Source organism: Eptesicus fuscus, chromosome 7 (assembly GCF_027574615.1).
Source record: "Eptesicus fuscus isolate TK198812 chromosome 7, DD_ASM_mEF_20220401, whole genome shotgun sequence".
Lineage (NCBI taxonomy): Eukaryota > Metazoa > Chordata > Mammalia > Chiroptera > Vespertilionidae > Eptesicus > Eptesicus fuscus.
Window position 1 is genome coordinate 93,399,790 of NC_072479.1, and position 16,938 is coordinate 93,416,727.

General features: G+C 39.9%; 2 protein-coding genes across 3 annotated transcripts in view; one reads left to right on the forward strand and one right to left on the reverse strand.

The window, feature by feature from the left end:
- CHPT1 (choline phosphotransferase 1) overlaps positions 1-4,197 on the forward strand; it is a 22,213-nt gene extending 18,016 nt beyond the window's left edge. The window contains exons 8-9 of one of the 2 annotated variants that reach the window (XR_008556665.1): positions 1,453-1,652; positions 4,023-4,197. Coding sequence is in view for 1 of the 2 variants with exons in the window: in XM_054719409.1 (XP_054575384.1) it covers positions 1,453-1,563; positions 4,023-4,067 (156 nt within the window). In the remaining variant the exon portion in view is untranslated. The remainder of the gene's footprint in view (positions 1-1,452; positions 1,653-4,022) is intronic. The other variant, XM_054719409.1, reaches the window with a different exon arrangement.
- On the reverse strand, positions 4,015-16,636 carry SYCP3 (synaptonemal complex protein 3). The gene is made up of 9 exons (XM_054719410.1): positions 16,499-16,636; positions 14,326-14,487; positions 13,560-13,626; positions 13,354-13,388; positions 9,949-10,066; positions 8,970-9,069; positions 4,984-5,082; positions 4,231-4,335; positions 4,015-4,102 (listed from the first exon to the last, which is right to left on the reverse strand). The coding sequence occupies exons 2-9, from the start codon at positions 14,477-14,479 to the stop codon at positions 4,049-4,051; spliced, it is 732 nt and encodes a 243-aa protein (XP_054575385.1). The 5' UTR covers positions 14,480-14,487; positions 16,499-16,636; the 3' UTR covers positions 4,015-4,048.
- Positions 16,637-16,938: the final 302 nt, after the last annotated feature.

The following is a 16,938-nucleotide window of genomic DNA, read 5'->3' on the forward strand; positions in this document are numbered from 1 at the left end:
ATAGAATTATGGTACTTAAGAGAGAAGCTTTAGCCATCAAAGAAAAATAAAATCATTGTTGGTAATAATCACAAAAATGGATAAAGGAATTATTTTCTTATTTTATTGAGACAACTTTATGGTAGATCTTTAATTATGGTGGTTTCAAACAATTCTGCTATATTTTCCCCTACCTCTGGACCTCACTTGCCTTCACCAAATTTTTAGTGATATATAAACACATATTAAAGTGTGCTGAAAGAAACCCTACAGTGAATCTTTTGAGAATTTGAATCAACTCACCCTATTTGTTAGATTTAGGCACTAAAAAACTGAATCTGTTCTGGGTGGGGTACCACATCTGATGATCCTTTATACTAGGTTCTGGAGTAAATTAATAATATCCATTCGTGGTTCATTCAAAGGTTTTCCATTCTTCAAATGGTGGTGAGATCCTTGAAAGTTTTTCAGGCAGTATTCTAAAAAGTATTTGCAAATCAGAATAATTTCCTTTAATTTGCTGTCCACTTTAAATACTTTTAGAGCTCTAAAACAGTATACATTTAAGAAATGGATGATTATTCAAACTATCTGAGAATTCAATGTAGGGTTTCTTTTAGTGAACTTAAATATTACCAAGTGGAATTGTTTAACATAATTAAAATATCAGGTTAAAAACTCAAGTACCTATTTTTTAATGAGTGAGTTGGCCTGGTTTACACTGATGGTGATTATGGTGAAGAAGTTAAATTCAAAACACTTGTGCCCTTTGGCATCCTTAGGGGAAAGGTTCTTGCTTCAGAGAGAAAAGGGTCACATGGAGCTTTTCAAGTAAATAATAGGGGGATTTACCTCATAGGTGAGAATTCCCTCTCTACCAACAGAGCTGTGAGGCTCCTTTTTCTGAAAGGAAGCATCTGCTTCTAGTCTCTGGGAAAGATTTTAAATAGTGTGCTTTCCTCAGTTTTTTATACAACACAATTTTGTATATGCCTCCCCTTAACTATGGTATCTTTTCCAGGCCTTTTTGTCCCCCTTTGTCCACACAAGGGACATCTACCTCACTTCCATGAGCCTTTACTTTCTTACAGCTAGTCTTAAAGGAGTAAGGAGTAAGAAACGTCTGTGATGGAGTGATTTTGTTATAACTGATAGCCCCTTCTAGTAGAAATTTGTAGCTTAGTTGCACAGCAGATAATTGAAAGAATGTGAAGACTTCCATTCTGTTACTTTCCAGCTTTTGTGTTTTAGTCTAGGCTTTTACCACTGTGCCTTAGATTATATAACTGTGAAATACCTTGCATGTTCCAGAGGACTATATGAGGTTCAAATATGAAGTATATTGAAATACTCTAAAATGTATTTTTATTGAATTTTCAGTTAAGTTTACGATTGGGGAGGGGACAGGTAGAAAAATAGCTGCTGCTTCAGAAAAGATAGACCATAATCTATATTTTCTTTTTTGCTCTAAAGGTCATTTCTTCATTTGATATGATTATGTACTTTAGTGCTTTGTGCCTGCAAATTTCAAGACACCTTCATCTAAGTATCTTCAAGATTTCATGTCACCAAGCACCTGAACAGGTTCACAAGCATATTGACTAATAACCCAAGGAAAAAAGGAGAAGCAGTTAGGGGAACCTAGGAGTGAAGGAAATCCCCTTTTGCAGGAGGCTAGTATACTATCAAATAAGGTTATATTTGAATATAAAACATTAAGTCCTGTAAATTCCATTATGTCTATTTCAGTTGTGAAGTCCTCATTGTGTATCAACATTTTTTACCACGGATAACCAGAGTAATACAAATCTATAAATTATAAATAAAACTAAAGAAATTAAAATTTTCTAGGTGCAAGAAAGTGAACCACTATAGTTCTAAATAGCAGTTTCTGTCTCAGAAATTCTTACACTCAGGATTTTCAATGTCAAATGATTACATAAAAATTCAGAAATTCAAGGATTTTAGCCATGCTGAGGATGATGCTACTTTGCTAAAAATTGGTGTGTTCATGATACTGCATAAGTGCATGGATTATAATACTGTATTTACTAAGAATGATGTATGATTTTTTTATTAGTCATTTTCAAGAGGCATGTTAACCGCTATCATATAAAATGAAATACATGCTTTAGTATACCAACTAGAATTTAAAAGGGCTATTAGAATTTTCTATAATTTGTATTAAGTAAAAGCAATTTGCCTTATTATACAACACTATTTTGTCTTATTACACAACACAATTATTAGTTCAGAAAAACAAATGAATCTTTATAGGGAGGGCAACTTGTTTCTTGATATTCTGAGTTAAAATTTCACTGTCACAAAAAGATGGGCATTAAACATCCCCTTCTATTAAAAGTAAAACAGTACTTAAAATACAGTTGACTTAAGAAAATTAGTAATTTATGAAAACATGGCAAAAATATCCTCCCTTTAGAATACTAGCCAAAGTTACTACAACTACACATTTCATTTGAGGTAAAAAGGGGATAAAATAAGTATCAGTTACTCAACCACTGAGTGCCCTATGTACTGATTCTTGTCTTTCTACTCTCATTTCAAAGTATTTATAGTGTTCATTATGAATAATAGAACTATCACCAGGCTCTTTGGTGATCCAAATCCTCAGACTCCCTCCCCTCTTATCCTACATTTAATTTTATCCCACAGTTCTGTAGACCATAAGCCATAGGATGAAATAAATAAAGGAGTAATGAACATGTACTATATCCTAAGCAAGAAAAAGACAATGAAAAAAGTGAAAGTTGATATTCCTTAAAAGGAAAAAGTATATACTTACGTGAATTAAGGACACAGAAAACACTCCACAGTACTTATTTTGTCTCTGTAACACTTGGTAAACTCAAATAAGGACCTTCTTAGACATTTGAATAGTACCTAAGATTTATATTCCAAAATATACATTGGCTTACAAGGGAACTCCTCTACAAAATGTAAAAATTTAGGAAGCAAATTGTCCCCTTAATGTCAGGTAGACTATTGCTAATCGTGGACTAATTTCTTCCTCTATAAGTTATCACAGAAAAAGAGAATCCGCATGGGTTTGTTTTTTAAAGCTTTGAAAACCTTTTTAAAAGTAAGGTAAGAGTGGGTTATAGGGTAGAGGAGAATTAGAATTTAAAACATTGAAAAACAGGGGAAAATCACTTCTAATGGACATATTGGGGGGCGATATTTTTTGTTTTGAATGACTCAATGAAAGTAGATTGAGCAAAAAAATAGTAAGTTTACCTGATACTTAAAAAAATGGTGGAACAATTTGTTTCTTTATTAAATCAAGTATTTCATATATTTTGTTTTAAAAATACACATTTTAAAAGACAAGGTATATGAATTAACTGTTCAAGTTTGGAAATGAATGTAAAATCAAACTTCCATATATTTACTCAGTACTACAAGTATGTGCCATTTAATTCTGAACCAAGCTCAATTAAATGGCATTTTATTGTCTTTGTGGAAATAACATTCACAAATCTGTATTTTAAAACAGATATTTATATCTTGTTCAATCACCTTAATGGTCTTGAGTGGTTTTATTTCACAACACAAATTTAAGTTGCTTTTAATACATTTTATAAGTCAATAGATTTTTCTTTTGAAATCTTATCATTGGAACTGGCTATGTAAGTTAATGACTATACAAAAGGATGTACATATAAAAATAGATTTTTTTTTCTTAAAGAGTAAAAATGTAACCTACAATACTTGTGCTTTCTACTTTTTGGGACTGACACAGATATATTGAAGCCAAAACTTGAAATTGGATAATCTTTATTATTAAGTTAATTGACAAGTGTCATAAAAATTCACTATTACTATTAAAAAGGCAGAAAGCTTATACATACAATTTAGGAATTGCTGCTACTCATATAACTGTTTAGATTTTATTTGAAGGTTAACAAAGCTTGCACTTAAGCTAATGAGTAACACAATGTTAATATTTGAAAATACAATTTTTAAACCATTCTAAAAATGTATATGCCTCTTAGCTAATGTTATAATTGTATCATATTACTTAGGTTCAAGTTCTTCCTTCCAAGAACCATCAGAGTAACATGGACTGAAGAGACTTTCGAACAATTGCCATCTCCTGCTGCTGCTGTTCATGAAAGGAGATATTAAACATTTGTTTAATTTTTAGATAAGTGTTAACCAATTTCAACAAATAAAACATTTCAGTGCTTAAAACATTAATTCTTACTTTTCGGTTTTAATATCATAACTTACAGTATCCATCATAATTTGTTTTTGAAACATAGCCATTTCATTTTTAAGTTCATTTTGTGCATCAGTAACTAGAGTATCATTATTCTTCTCCAAGTCCTCCATACTCTAAAACACAAAAAGCTTGTTTAGTTATAAATCACCATTTTTAATCTCAGGTTCTAAACTTGTGCCATTAATTTTCAAAACTAGGAGTTTTTTAAAAAATTCAAGTAGTGTACATTATTTATTCTGAATAAAAATATTCTCTAATGCGTGAAAACCAGAATACCCACTAAAGGATTAAAAAGTGCCAGACATGAATCAAATAGTATTAGAGGAGGTAACAACTGTAGTGTACTTTGCTTGAAACAGTGGGTTAAAGAACTGTTAAAGTTTCAATATTGAACATACTAAAAAAAAAAAAAAAAAAAGACTGGAAATCTACCAAGAAATGATTTATGAACTTTCTATTTTCAGGTGAACCAAGAACTATCACTAGTGCTTATATTATGTACAAATCTTATTCATAACATATATATTTTTTGGTAAAGTTCCCAATTTACCATTTTCTATTTTGAATAATGTCCACAAAAACATTAGAATCTGAAAGTAAAATACATTTAGTACTTAAATAAAAAACAATGAATTTAAAATGAAAACTGTTAAGAATTTTAAATGCATAAGCAAAATTTTCTTCCTTAAACTTAGAAAAAAATTATATTCTACTTCCAACATAAATTGCTTTAAAAGAATATGTTACCAAATACAACAGACCTTTATGAATTGTTCATATAACTGTTTAATTGTTTTCAGTCTCTGGCTCTGACCAAGTCTAGATTGTTGAAAAATCTGTTGTTGCTGTCGAAATAAATTCTGAAAATGTAAAAGAAAAGAATCATGTGATAATTTAAGTAAGCTTTTAAATGTAGCAAAAAAAAAAAAAAGTTTAAAGGGAATAGTTTTAAAGTCAATACTTTAAATATTTTTTTAACAGCTATTATAACAAAATTAGAGAAAATCTTATGTTCACCATGAATATCTATACTAATAAAAGGGTAATATGCTAATTAGACCAGATGTCTTCTGGACAAAGCCACGGTGGCAGGGGCCGAGGCAGAGGCGGTTAGGGGTGATCAGGCTGGCAGGGGAGGGCAGTTAGGGGCAATCGGGCTGGCAGGGGAGGGCAGTTAGGGGCGATGAGGGCAGCAGGGGAGGGCAGTTAGGGGCAATGAGGGCAGTTAGGGGCGATCAGGCTGGTGGGGAAGGGCAGTTGGGGGTGATCTGGCCAGCAGGGGAGCAGTTAGGGGCATCAGGCCAGCAGGCAGAGGCAGTTAGGGGCATTCAGGCTGGCAGGCAGGCAAGTGATTAGAAGTCAGTGGTCCCAGACTGCAAGAGGGATGTCTGACTGCCAGGCAGGGATCGGGCCTAAACCGGTAGTAGGACATCTCCCAAGGGGTTCCAGATTGGGAGAGGGTGCAGGCCAGGCTGAGGGACACCCGTGCACGAATTTCATGCACTGGGCCTGTAGTACAATATAATAATCCTACCAATCATTGAATAGGAAATCTGAACAATACTCAACATATCTTAATTCTTGGTGCTTTCAATATCAACACAGATAATCCTTCTGATAATGCTTGTCTTTCAGTTCCTTGGCTACTTTCTACCCTACTTTAGTCATTCTCTTACATACTTATACCCTAGATTCTGTCATTACCAATAACTATAACCTCTTTATAGTATGAATAATAGCATACTACTCAGAACTCTTTTAAATAAACTTATTATATATAAATTTAATCCTCCAAGCAACTCTATGAGATAGGTACTCTTACTATACCCCCTTTCATAAATGAGGAAACTGAGGTAAAAAATTTTTTCATAGTTCACAGTTAGCATTTGGTCAAACCAGAATGTGATTCCAAACAATATGTTTCTAGAATCCAGGCTCTAACCATTACTCATACTGTTTCTCCATATATCCTTTTGTTCAACCACTTCTCTTTACTGTTCTAGCTCACTCTTTGTAGTATTAAAGCTCAATAATTTCTATCAAGACCTAGAATCTATTCATCCTACCTACTTTTCACTGTCCCCTATTCCCATGTCCTCACATTCCTCTTTCCCAGTGTAAATTCTGTGGTAAATCATTATAATTACTCCTTTCCATCTATATCTTGCTATCCCTTTTTATGCTGTCACACTTGTTTGCCTGATCTCAACCCTGGAAAATACAACTCTAGCTACCCTGCCTACATTCCTGCAGATGGTCATAGTTGAAGAAAGCAACTACACTAACAGGTCTCTTTAAATCATGATCACAAGCCTAAATTGGACCCTTAGTGCTGCTTGACAATTATATTTTCTTAGTGTATTCACTGTCCCACTCTCAAGAAAATATCTTATACCTTCTGGTTTGACCTCAAAAGGCAACATATTTTCCACCCTGTGATGACCTTAATTATTTCACTAAACAGAAGCAATTCAGAGTTTTCAGTCTTCTATCACCATATCTACATACCCATCTACATCTCTCTGTGCTCATATACTCTACCTTCTCTCCTATTTTTAAAAAATATATTTTATTGATTTTTTTACAGAGAGGAAGGGAGAGGGATAGAGAGTTAGAAACATGGATGAGAGAGAAACATCAATCAGCTGCCTCCTGCATATCCCCCTCTGGGGATGTGCCCGCAACCAAGGCACATGCCCTTGACCGGAATTGAACCTGAGACCCCTCAGTCCACAGGCCGATGCTCTATCCACCGAGACAAACTGGTTAGGGCTCTTCTATTTTTAAGGATGTACTATCCTTACTGAGACTTTTTCACGTGTCCCATACATTCTCAAGAATTTAGCAACTCTCTCCCCTTTAAAAAAAAATACAAAATACAGTTGGTGATCATTTAAATCATATACTTTTCCACTATTTTTTATTTTTCCCTGAAGATTATTTCTATTAGCACACAAACATGCTAGTCTTTCATCATTTTTTAAAAAAACAACATCAAAACCCCATGCCCTGGCCAATGTAGTGAAGTGGTTAGCATTGGCACACACACCAAAAGGTTGAGGGTTTAATTCCTGGTTAAGGGCACATTCCTGGTTGCAGGTTGGATCCCTGGCTCTGGTTGGTGCTCCTGCAGGTGGCAACCAATCAATGTGTCTCTCTCTCTCTCCTTTCCTTCCACTCTAAAAAATCAATGGGAAAAGGTCCTTAGGTGAGGATTAACAATGCAAAACAAATAACACAAAAAACACAATAACACTTTCTTTTCTACTCAGGCTACCACCCCTTCTTCCCACCCCCATTCTTAAACTCATTCCAATTGGGTTTTTGCACTCACTATTCCACCAAAACCACTCTGTTCAAGACTGATCAGAACCATCCTTATCAACACCAATGACCTCACATCACCAAATCTACCTTACTTGGCCTATAAGCAGCATGTGAAAGTTAATCCTCTCTCCTTAAAAGGCTTTCTTCACTTTGTTTAAAATAGTTTTCTTTGTAGCTGTTAGGGCTGCATGTTTCTGTGGGTGATGGAAGTCAGTTCCACATTCTCATCTTCTTGAACTCTAAACATTGAAATCTACAGGTCGTTCTTGGACTTCTCTTTTACATTTACAATCACTCCTTTGGTGATTTCATCCAACCCAATGGCTTAAATGCTGTCTTTATGTTGAGAGTTCCAACTTTGTATGTTCAACCCACACCTCTTTCCTGAACTGGCCTCATACCAGTGACTTACTCAACATCTCCTCTTGGTATGTTTCATATGCATCTTAGTATTTCCAAAACTGAGATGATCAACCAACCCTTAAAATTATTTGATATGAATAGCACCTTAGCTCTTAATTTTACAAACAATGAAAGGATGAAATAAAAAGATAATGTAGTTATATAATATATATGTGGAACTGACTTCCATCACCCACAGAAACATGCAGGTAACACAAGAGTAAACTATGTTTTTCCCTGGTTGGTTTGGTTCAGTGGATAAAGTATCAGGCCTCAGAATCCAGGTTGGATTCCGGTCAAGGGCCGGTACCTTGGTTGTAGGCTTGATCCCCACGCCCGATCATGTAGGAGGCAACCTATCAATGTGTATGTCTCACATCTATGTTTCTCTGTCTCTCTCCTCCCTTCCACTCTTTCAAAAAATAAATGGAAAAAATATCCTCGGGTGAGAATTAACAAAAAAAGGGAAGAAAAAAAAGAGTAAACCATGTTTTGATCAGAATAACTGATTCAATAATGGGCAAATTTTCCAAAGGGATCAGTGATGTTCCTCCAGAGCACTCTTCTGCCAAGGTTACTAAGAAAGACAGTCCACTGTGATTACTAAATTTGTTAAGTCTGGGATTGCAAGAAGCTATCTTGCTTACCACACTGAGAGAGCCTACTAAGAATTGGAGACAGAGCCAAAACTATACTACATGAGCAATCCTCCACCCCCGTCCACCTATGCCTGAAGCTAACCTACCCCTGGACTTTTTTTTATATAAACCAATAGTCCTTTTGTACTTGGGCAAATTTGTGTCACTTGGAACTGAAAGAACCACAACCAATATAGGAAGCAAAGACCATCAGCTTTTATGATTTTGGTATGTGCCTATACTTCTCTAGTTTACCAATCACCAGGACCAAAGCATAATGCCAGCAATGGATAATGGAACCTGGCCACATTCTATGGGTCTCCATTTCCATTTGACACTTGGTTAAATAGATTAATTATAATTCTAAGCATGATACTAACAGCTAGTTTTTCTTCTTGTTCCTTGGCGTTCTGTATATCTATCTCCCACTGCTGAAACAAAGTCAGAAACTGCTGAGAATATTCTTGATTAAGCTTCTGCCTGAAAACATAATAATGATATTGTCATATTTCATACCAGTATAAAAAAAAAGATTCAAAACAAAAGTGACTTTACATACTTTGTACTATAATAAAAGAAGGAAATAAAAGCACCTTAAAATTTCAGATATGAAACCAAGAAGTAAAAGCATGATTCCAGAAGTGTTTATTCTCCTAACCCTTTAGCTCTTGAAAATTTTAAAAATTTTATTGTATATATAAAATTTCCAGAAAACCCCATTTTACTGCCAAGCAGTTTATTTTTCATTTATTCTACTGAATATGGGTTCAGATATGATAGATTCAATGAAGTTATTATTCTAGTATTTATCATATAAGATTTCCAAATAGACATATTTCACTTAACTTGTGCCCATTTTAGTACAACAATGATTTTATACAAAAGAATAGTTACTTCAGCTTAAATATACAAATTATTTACAATATCAGATTGATCTTTTTCTACACTGTTAAATAGAATAGTTGACTTTCACAAGACTAATGGTTTAATAACATTTACTTTTTATTCACTTAGTATATTTCTATAACAAATACAAATTACCTTTAGACAAATAAACCTCAATTTTCACTTAAAAGGGGATATATTTGAAATATATATATTTCAAATATAAATATATTTCTAGGAAATATAAATATATTTATAAATATAAATATAATATAAATATAAATATATTTCTAGGAAATATATTTCAAGTCTATGAAGGAGTGAAGTTATAGTACTAAAGGACTTAGAGAAAAATCAAGCCAAATATATTTTTTACTGGAGACCCCAATAAATATTATAGTATTTTTCATAATTTACACTAATGAATACTATGACATGATAAAAATGTGGCTGTGAAAGAACCAACAAACATACCTTTGTTCTTTTTGGATTTTCCAAATATGTTCAATTTTCTGGTTACTGGTTTTGAGAGAAATCTTCGTATACAATGCTAATCTTTTTTTCTTTGTATTAAGAGAATTGCTAATGTTAGCTATGTGGAAAATAAATATTCATTAAAATGTAATACTGAAGAAAATTACATATTTTGTTCCCAAATCCTATATAATAAAAGCCTAATATGCAAATTGACCTAATGGTGGAGCGACCTGTGGAACGACCGGTCACTATGACTTGCACTGATCACCAGGGGGCAGACACTCAATGCAGGAGCTTCCCCCAGCCCACAGACCAGCCAAGGTGGATGCCAGCGGGGGCTCCGATTGCCCCACAGAGGGAGGCGACCAGCGGGGACAGGGCTGGCCAGCAAGTGGGCGGTGCTGCCCCCCTATTGCCCGGCCGGTTGCTTTCCTCTATGGCGAGCGGGCAACGCCAAGCTGGTTCAAGGCGGGTGCCAGCGGGGGCCCACAGATTGGCCCTGATTGCTGGCCACGCCTAGGGACCCTACCCATGCACAAATTTCGTGCACCAGGCCTCTAGTACTGAAATAAATATGAGTAAATGTGGTTCAACAGTTTCAGAAAGACATTTAAAATTAAATTTTAAAATAAGCATAATATCCAAAAGCAAGGTTATTTGCTTTTTTCTGAAAACTTTTCATTATTAATATCCAAGTTCAGATTTTTAAAAAATTTATAGATGATTAAAAAGAGTTAATAATAGGAAAAAAGGACAGGCTTTAATTTCCTCAAGGACAGGCTTTAATTTCCTCATGAGAAAACACAAAGGCTACATTTTTCTAAATTTATAAAATATTCACCCACTTCACCCCAACTGAAACAACACATTTAGATGAATTATTATTAGAACTCATTATAGGAAACACACAAAACTATTTTTAAATCCAAAAAGGATAAAAATAGTTAAATCAAATAACAAGAAAATTATTATTTTATTTGTTAATCTTCACCTTGAAGACATGCTTACAGAGAGAGAAACACCAATGTGAGACAGAAACAACAACTGGTTGCCCTCCACATGCTCCTCAACTGGGGATCAAATCCGTAATCCAGGTATGTGCCCTCAGCAGGAATCGAACCAGCAACCTCTGGGTGCATGGGAGGATGCTCAACCAACTGAGCCATTCTAACTGGGCAAGACAATTACTTTTAAAAAATACAGTTGGTGATCATTTAAATCATATACTTTACTAAATCTGACCAAAACCAAGCATAGAAAAATCTTAATTTAAGAAAATATCTAGCCCAGCTAGCGTGGCTCAGTGGTTGAGCATCAATCTATGAACCAGGATGTTACGGTTCAATTCCCGGTCAGTACATTTGCTCAGGCTGTGGGCTCAAGCCCCAGTGTGGGGCATGCAGGAGGCAGCTGATTGATAATTCTCTTTAATCATTGATGTTTCTATCTCTCTCCTTCTCCCTTCCTCTCTGAAATCAATAAAAATATATTTTTTTAAAAAGAAAATATCTAGATAAATAATTTAAGAACCTTTTGAATACTTTCATGGAGCTATTTATAGTACATTTTTATTCGTAAGTACTGTATTTAAAAAAATGTTTAATATGTTTTTATTGCTTTAGAGAGAAGAAAGGAGAAGAAGACAAACATTGATGTAAGAAAGAAACATTGATCAGTTGCCTCCCATACATACCCTGACCAGGGACTGAACCTGAAACCTGGCATGTGCCATGACCTGGAATTGAACTGGCCCCTTTTGGTGTGCAGGGCAACACTCAACCAACTGAACCATACTGGCCAGAACTCAACAAAATTTTAATACTTTAAATAATGCTTTGCTAAACACATGCATATGGATCTATCTTCAAGTATTATTTTTCAGTAATCATGATGGAGCTGCATTATTCTAATATTAATACTAGTGTCCCGGTACATGAAATTCGTGCAGGGGGGGGGGGGGGGGAGGGGTCCCTCAGCCCGGCCTGCACCCTCTCCAATCTGACATTCCTCTCACAATCCAGGACCACTGGCTCCTAACCGCTAACCTGTCAGCCTGCCTGATTGCCCCTAACCGCTCTGCCTGCTGGCCTGCTCACCCCCAACTGCCCCCCACTGCTGGCCTGCTCACCCCAACTGCACCCCCACCAGCCTGCTCACCCCCAACTGCTCCCCCTTGCTGGCCTGCTCGCCCCCACCTGCCTGATAGTCCCCACCTGCCCCCCTTGCCGATCTGCTCGCCCCCAATTGTCCCCCCTTGCCAGCCTGCTTGCCCCCAACTGCCGCCCACACTGGCCTGCTTGCCCCCAACTGCCCTCCCCTCCTGGGCTGATCAACCCTAACCACCTCTGCCTCGGCCCCACCACCATGGCTTTGTCCAGAAGGTCTCCCGGTCTAATTAGCATATTACTTTTTTATTAATATAGATTTTATATACCCAAATATCCATCAGTAACAATAAGTACATATAATTACAAAACAAGCATTTTGCCACCACCAAACAGAGCAAAGCTTTCAAAAAAGACTCAATTATATGATGAATAAACCATATAGAGAAGACAAATATTGACTTTTTTGAGTACTGTGTCCCTAAACAGTTAATGTAATTGATATTTGACATACTGGTTAAAGTTTATGAACTTTTTATCTGATTATATATTTCTTAGTAGCTAGGGAAGACTGTTTTTACTTCTCAACTATATAGTTTAATGATGTAAAAATAACAATAGAGTTACTTCAAAGGCTTCAGTTGACACTCCCCTGTTAAAGAACTAAGGAATGTTATAGAAAATAACTAAATTGAGTAAGTGGAAAACTGACATACATACACATATGTGTGTGTTTGTAGTGTGTGGAAGAGTCTGCAAAAGTCCAAAGAGAGGCAAAGACTTTTCCCATCCATTTTATCCTAAAATTCCAATCCATTAAATTCGCACATGTATAAAATAAAAGCACTATTCTAGTACTCATCATGGTTAGTACCGTTTGCACTCTTCACATCAACAACTGGAAAAGATTAAGTAAGGAAAATTATGAAGCTGAATCACACAATATATTTATGCAAAGTCACTTATATGAGAACAAAGCATTAAGTGACAATCTTGAGCCTGGTTGGTATTGCTCAATGGTTAAGTGTCAACCTCTGAACTAGGAGATCTTAGTTCAATTCCCCAGTCAGGGCACATGTCCGGATTGTGGGCTCGTTCCCCAGTAGGGGGCGTGCAGGAGGCAGCCCATTAATGATTCTCTCTCATCATTGATGTTTCTATCTCTCTCTTTCTTCCTCTCTGAAATCAATAAAAATATATTTAAAAAAAATAAATGATAGTCTTGCATACACTGATTATTATACAAGTTATTTGGTTTAAAACAATTTTTTAATACAAAGAATATTCTAAAACATACCTCCAAATCTTTCCAGCATATTCTGTACTTCACCTCTGTGAAGAAATTACATTTAAATATTTTAAATTAAGGATCCATAAAATATCATACTTATTTTGGAAGAAATATCACACCCCCAATATTTTACATATAATACTCACTGGACAACCAAAATCTACTTTTCTTAAAGTACTACTAACAGGCAAAACTTATGTTGAGCACATTACCCCATATCTTCAACTATTACTGCAGAAGTCCTTTTCTTTCCAAGCTTATCAATTGCTGTAGTCTTTGCTGCATTGACAATAAAAAATAAAAATATTTTTGAAATTAAGTATGCTATTTGGATAATTTTTAATGAAGTAATATCTTAATTTTGAGATCTTTTAGGCTTTTTGCTAACATGAGTTTTTAAAGACAATATAGAAATGCAATACTTTCTCTGCAGGTCAGGTGGAATTAAATCAAGATCCAGGACCTTTTTTTTTTTTTTTTCCATTCTTACCCGAGGATATGATTATTGATTTGAGAGAGGAAGAGAGAGAGAAAGAAGGAAAAAAAGAGAGAGGGGGGAGAGAAAGAAATGTGAGAAAGAAACATAGATCTATTGCCTCCTGTACCCGCTTGGACTGGGGATCGAACCCATAACCTGGGTATGTGCCGTGACCGGAAATAAAGCCTGCCACCTTCAGGTGTATGGGAGGACGCTCCCACCAACTGAGCCACACCGGCCAGGGCTCCAGGACCATTTTAAAGGAACAATTTTGCAAGTTTTCCTGTGTTAATGTCATAGCAAAGCCATGCACTATTTAGTCGACATTTTGGGAATAATGACTGCAAAGGCAAGATCTGCTATATAAGCTACTCTAACTCCAAATGAGAAACATTAAGTACATTAAAATGCTTGAGAAAGTCTTATTAATTAAAATGCAGTATGTTCAAAATAAATGAACTGTAGGACATGGTGACTGCACAATATGAGATATACTGTACCATCAGCAGCATCCTCCTCTGAACCATTCAGATCTCGTTTATCTTCTTTCTTAAAGTCATAGGCAATTACAGCCCGATCCTTCATGGATGTCTTCCTATCCTCCACTGATGTCTTCCCTGATTTCTTGGTTTGTTTGCTTCCAGGGGGCACCATATTTTTTACTTTTAAAAAATAAACATCTTAAACCTTCTGAATCCAAGGATACCATTTAAATAAACTGGTAAATTTCAAAATTAGAAATATCAAATAAAGATTATCTTAGTTGAGTAACATTTAGGAATCTCCTCATTTATTTTGATGGACCGAAAGTTAACAATGAGAGTATCTGATCTCTGCCCCAGAGGAGGCAACCAATCGATGTGTCCCTCTCACATCGATGTTCCCCTCCCACTTCCTTCCACTCTCTAAAAAAATAAAAATAAAAATAAATCAATGGAAAAATATCCTCTGAGAATTAACAAACAACAAAAAGAGAGCATCAACCCTGCTCCCAGGGGTGCCGCTATGGAGAGTTCACACCGGAAGGGTGGGAGATCAGGATTTTAGGCCGGCCTCTGCCAGAGTCTGGCTAAACGTGGGCAAACCCAGCTTTTGCATTTCAGTCCCAAAGTGAAAACGTGGTTGACAGGATGACCACAAGCGTGCCCATCAGACCCAGCTCAGCCCGCTTTCTGCCCGCCCCACCCCGCGGCCTGGCTCCCTCTCCACTCCGCCCGGTCCCCCTCACCCCTGGCCGCCCCCTCGGTCCCTCGGCCCCCTCGGCCCCGGCTGCCCCCTCAGACCCTCAGTCCCCTCGGTCCCTCGGCCCCGGCCGCCCCCTCGGTCCCTCAGCCCCCGGCCGCCCCCTCGGTCCCTCAGCCCCGACTGCCCCCTCAGTCCCTCAGCCCCTTCGGTCCCTCAGCCCCGGCCGCCCCCTCAGTCCCTCAGCCCCGGCCGTCCCCTCAGACCCTCAGCCCCCTCGGTCCCTCAGCCCCGACTGCCCCCTCAGTCCCTCAGCCCCTTCGGTCCCTCAGCCCCGGCCGCCCCCTCAGTCCCTCAGCCCCGGCCGCCCCCTCGGTCCCTCAGCCCCCGGCCGCCCCCTCGGTCCCTCAGCCCCGGCCGTCCCCTCAGACCCTCAGCCCCCGGCCGCCCCCTCGGTCCCTCAGCCCCGGCCGTCCCCTCAGACCCTCAGCCCCGGCCGCCCCCTCGGTCCCTCAGCCCCGGCCGCCCCCTCAGTCCCTCAGCCCCGGCCGCCCCCTCGGTCCCTCAGCCCCCGGCCGCCCCCTCGGTCCCTCGGCCCCGGCTGCCCCTCAGTCCCTCAGTCCCCTCGGTCCCTCGGCCCCGGCCGCCCCCTCAGTCCCTCAGCCCCCGGCCGCCCCCTCGGTCCCTCAGCCCCGGCCGTCCCCTCAGACCCTCAGCCCCCTCGGTCCCTCAGCCCCGACTGCCCCCTCGGTCCCTCGGCCCCGGCTACCCCCTCAGTCCCTCGGCCCCGGCCGCCCCCTCGGTCCCTCAGCCCCCGGCCGTCCCCTCAGTCCCTCAGCCCCCGGCCGCCCCCTCAGTCCCTCAGCCCCTTCGGTCCCTCAGCCCCGGCTGCCCCCTCAGTCCCTCAGCCTCCTCAGTCCCTCGGCCCCGGCCGCCCCCTCGGTCCCTCGGCCCCGGCCGCCCCCTCGGTCCCTCAGCCCCGGCCGCCCCCTCAGTCCCTCAGCCCCGGCTGCCCCCTCAGTCCCTCAGCCCCCTCAGTCCCTCAGCCCTGGCCGCCCCCTCAGCCCCTCGGCCCCCTCAGTCCGTCGGCCCCGGCCGTCCCCTCAGTCCCTCAGCCCCGGCCGCCCCCTCGGTCCCTCAGCCCCTAGGTCCCTCAGCCCCCCCAGTCCCTCGGCCCCAGCCGCCCCCTCGGTCCCTCAGTCCCCTCAGTCCCTCAGTCCCTCGGCCCCGGCCGCCCCCTCGGTCCCTCAGCCCCTAGGTCCCTCAGCCTGACCACCCCCTCAACCCCGTCCGTCCCCTCGGTCCCTCAGCCTGACCACCCGCTCAGCCCCGGCCGCCCCCTCGGTCCGGTTGCCCTCTGGCCAGTTCAAGGCCCTGCTCTCATTTACCTGTCAAAGGCCCCAGGTGCAGCCAATGAGAAGGATTTACCTCACGGAGCAAGAGTAACCTCTGATTGGACTCCGGCCCCGTACGAACTCCTACCCGCCTCACCTGAAAAAATAACCTGCTGGCTGAGGACCGCAGCACAGGCCTCCGGCAGGGGCCCTGGGCACTCCAGCCTCCTCCCCCAGCGCCTTCCTGGAGGCGGCCGCTTCGCTACCTCGACGCTCCTGGCTCCTCGCTCCTCGAAGGCAGCTTGGAATTGGCGCACGGAGAACAAGCCTGCCTCCTGCCTCGCAGCACCTCGCCCAGGAGCGTCGCTGATTGGCTGGTCGCAGTGCACGCATGCGTGCCGTGGGCTGCTGGGCTCCGCTCCTCTGCGTAAGGGATCACGAGACTGCTGCTGACCCAGAGCACCTTGCGCGCTGGGGCCTGTGGCAAATATATGCTTGAGGCCTGTTGCTTTCCAGTTTCTTTTTCTTTTTTTAATTTAAATGTTAAAATTTTATAATATTTGAAAGTTGCAAAAGCATATATAAGTTATGAAATAT